Below are 3232 nucleotides of genomic sequence, written 5' to 3'. Positions count from 1 at the left end.
CGGGCAGAATATTGCCACTTCAGACACGCTGCTTGCAGGACACCATCTTGGGGGAGGGACGGGGTGGCGGGCAGTGGGAAGAGGCATACAAACGTCACATGTTCCCTCCGGGACGGGCGTCCCTGAAAGAAGGGTCCCGTGCTTCGGTTACAACCAGAAAAACAACAGCTTCTGCTTATGCATCCTCAAAGTGATTCGCCCCTGAACCTGGGTTCTATTGACTTTGGCCTCCCTTTCATTTCATTTTTGTTTATTTTTCTAGCTTCAAACTACTTAACTCATGAAGCAGAAATGCATCCCCTTGTTTTTGACTGCTCTCTTATAGCGTGAAAATGCTGTCATTTCTGAACACACTTTTAAGACATGCCACAGTGATACTCCGTCACATAAATCCTCAAAGCCCAAAGTTACTGACCTCATTGGTGGAAGGGTGACTCAACGTCCAAGGGATCTCTAATATATGCAGTGTCCCATAGTAATCGCCTACGGCTATGAATTGCTGCTTCGCTGAAAGATTGAAAATAAACAGGGGGGAAAACAAGTCAGCCAACAGAAAGCTGTCTTAGCGTTTACACATGAACCGTGGCTTGTTCTGTGGTGTCCCAGAGGACCTGCGGGAGTTACAAGAACCTTGGCATCTGCATCAGACCTTCGTGACTGGGGGCCATATTAACATGTATGTCATGCTTTCCAGTTGATGGGATGAAAGCTGAGACCCTGAGCCTTGGTCAGCCACCCTGCCTACTGCGGATCTCCTTTTCTTGGCCTCTGTGAAAAGCAGCGGTTCTCAACCTGTGGGTCAGGACCCCTTTGGGGATCGAACGACCCTTTCACAGGGGTCGCCTAAGACCATCGGAAAACACATATATAATTACATATTGTTTTTGTGATGAATCACTATGCTTTAATTATATTCAGTTTGTAATAATGAAAATACATCCTGCATATCAGATATTTACATTATGATTCATAACAGTAGCAAAATGACAGTTATGAAGTAGCAACGAAAATAATTTTATGGTTGGGGGTCACCACAACATGAGGAACTGTATTAAAGGGTCGCCGCATTAGGAAGGTTGAGAACCACTGGTGTAAAGGGTGTGGCTCCTTGCCGAGGTTGACTCTCTCTGTGGCAAGGCCACTGGGCAGTTGTGGGAAGGAAGCAGGGAAAACACATGGAAAGATTTCCAGGGGAAAATCCTGAGGGCAGTATCTGCAAAGACACAGTAAGGACTAAAGGATACCAGCATGCAGGTGAATTTAAAAGGCACAGTCAGAACCAGGAGCCAGAATGCACACCAAATTGTTTCCTGTGAGCATTTAAAATAGATGTGAAACACAAATGTGTTTGAGCATTTTAACTTTCCATCTCATCATGTGTTGTTGTTGTTTTCTTCTCATTTTCAGAAAACGGTTCACATTGCCAAATCCTCTACTTATAATCCCTGCAGGTATGTTATGTTTTAGAGCAAAGATAGGAAAACACACTTTGGTGACATATTCCTAAGCAGTAGCCAGACTGTGTAACACCCTAGAAATTCTGAAGGATGAATTTCTCAAGGTATGTTTCTGAGAGAGAAAGGGATAGAAAGACCATTCTATGCCTTCAACAACTTTGGAAACAAAGGAAAACTCCTTTTCAAAGAGGCAAATATATTGGATTTATATAGAAAGTAGCACTGGGTTGCAACAGAGAAATCAGGACAAAGGAAATAAATTATTAGAAGATGAGAAGGATGCTTTGTGTTGTGTGGTTCAAAATCGCCCTCTGCTTGGCACACTAAATGTGTCTCAGAAATAACTGCTGATGGAGAAATCAAGTGAGAGAAGCTCAGGTGGTATCCAAGATAGTGCCAGAGAGAAGGGGCATGATGGAAAGGAAAGGGGGACGGAGGGAGAAGAAAGGGAAGGGAGGGAAGAAAACAAAAACCTGAGAAAGGACACTGGAGGCCTCCTAGATGATGCCAAGGTTTTCCTGAGTTCCACAAAATAAACAAAATGACTTAGCGTGTTTGCTCAGAAAGAACATACCAGTAAAGGTCCAGGGTTTGATGCAGGTGATCATCGTTATACAGATGTTCTGTGTCTGGGCTGGTTCATGGGTTTTCTCCAGAAGGTCCCAGATATCGATGTACCCATCTTCTCGGCCAATATAGAAGACGCCGGGCCTCGTCAGGGACCAGTGCCCTGAGGTGTACCTTTTTGGAGCACAGCATGACTGAAGGAGGGGTCCGAACTTGAAGCAAATTTTTAAAAAGACACATTGAAAGCTTGTGTTATTATCGAAGGGATATTCACAATGATTTTAAGTGCAAGTCAGATAGCTATGATCACATAACAGCCAAATCCTGCCTATTCGGAAGTTTTATTCCTTTCACTTGTAGGATTTTTATGTAATGCTAGTTCTTTTCTTCCCTGCATGTTTTTATAACACCTTTTTCTTCTTATTTTATTTGCTTTTTAGAAAAGAGCAAACTTTCCTATCAAGCCGTTGTTGGTTTTAATAAATCCAACTGCTATGGAAGTCCATTGCTATTTCTCTGGAGATTGATCAGATAAGTAAAGATTATGAAATTGGCTTATACCTCCTTCCCACGGGAACAACTCTGGTAGCCAAAAAAAGCAAGTAAAAAGTCAGTTCTAGCTGTGAGCTGCATGTAATGACTTATAACTACTATTGGGAAGAGATTTTAGACCAGCAAAGCATCCTAAGGTTGTCTTGTCTTTTCTCCACCATGGGGCAATTTGCCTTCTTTGGGAGGTTTTCATAGAGACAGAAGATCAGGATGTGCATTCTTCCCACTGGCATGCTCCACCTGGCCACCAGGTAGATCACTTATCTATTTACACCTGCAGACGAACTGCCTCAGGCCTCCAACACATGCATAGGAGCCTTTCCTGTGGGGATGGGAGGATGTCTCAGAGGCATGGACTCCTTAGAGGTGCCACTCCAGACCTGTCCTCGGCCCAGATCCTTCCGTTTCTGTGGATAACCAGGTTCCTGCCCCTGCATAGTCTGTGGATAATCTTGCCTATAAAACTAACACTTGTTCATTGTAAAAAAAAAAAAAAGAGAGAACATATAGAGTACATTGGTATAAAGTAGAGTTCTTCTGTGGATAGGTACTTAAGTAGTTTCCAATCTTTTCAATGAAAAACTTGTATATATATTCATGCATTTTTTTTTTGAGATTTGTGTTACAGTCCTAGAAGTGAAAGTGTTGGGTTGAGG

At 42.9% G+C, this 3232-nt stretch overlaps 1 protein-coding gene across 1 annotated transcript in view; it reads right to left on the bottom strand.

The window, feature by feature from the left end:
* The window catches only part of WDR63 (WD repeat domain 63), an 82958-nt gene that overhangs the window by 3782 nt on the left and 75944 nt on the right, over positions 1-3232 (bottom strand). The window contains exons 19-20 of the mRNA XM_005874585.2: positions 2032-2236; positions 416-507 (exon numbers count right to left, since the gene is read on the bottom strand). Of these exons, the coding sequence (XP_005874647.1) occupies positions 416-507; positions 2032-2236 (297 nt within the window). The remainder of the gene's footprint in view (positions 1-415; positions 508-2031; positions 2237-3232) is intronic.

This window comes from Myotis brandtii, unplaced genomic scaffold (genome assembly GCF_000412655.1).
Source record: "Myotis brandtii unplaced genomic scaffold, ASM41265v1 scaffold446, whole genome shotgun sequence".
Classification (NCBI taxonomy): Eukaryota; Metazoa; Chordata; class Mammalia; order Chiroptera; family Vespertilionidae; genus Myotis; species Myotis brandtii.
Note: the sequence above shows the minus strand (reverse complement) of the source record. Positions and strands in the feature narration are given on the sequence as shown.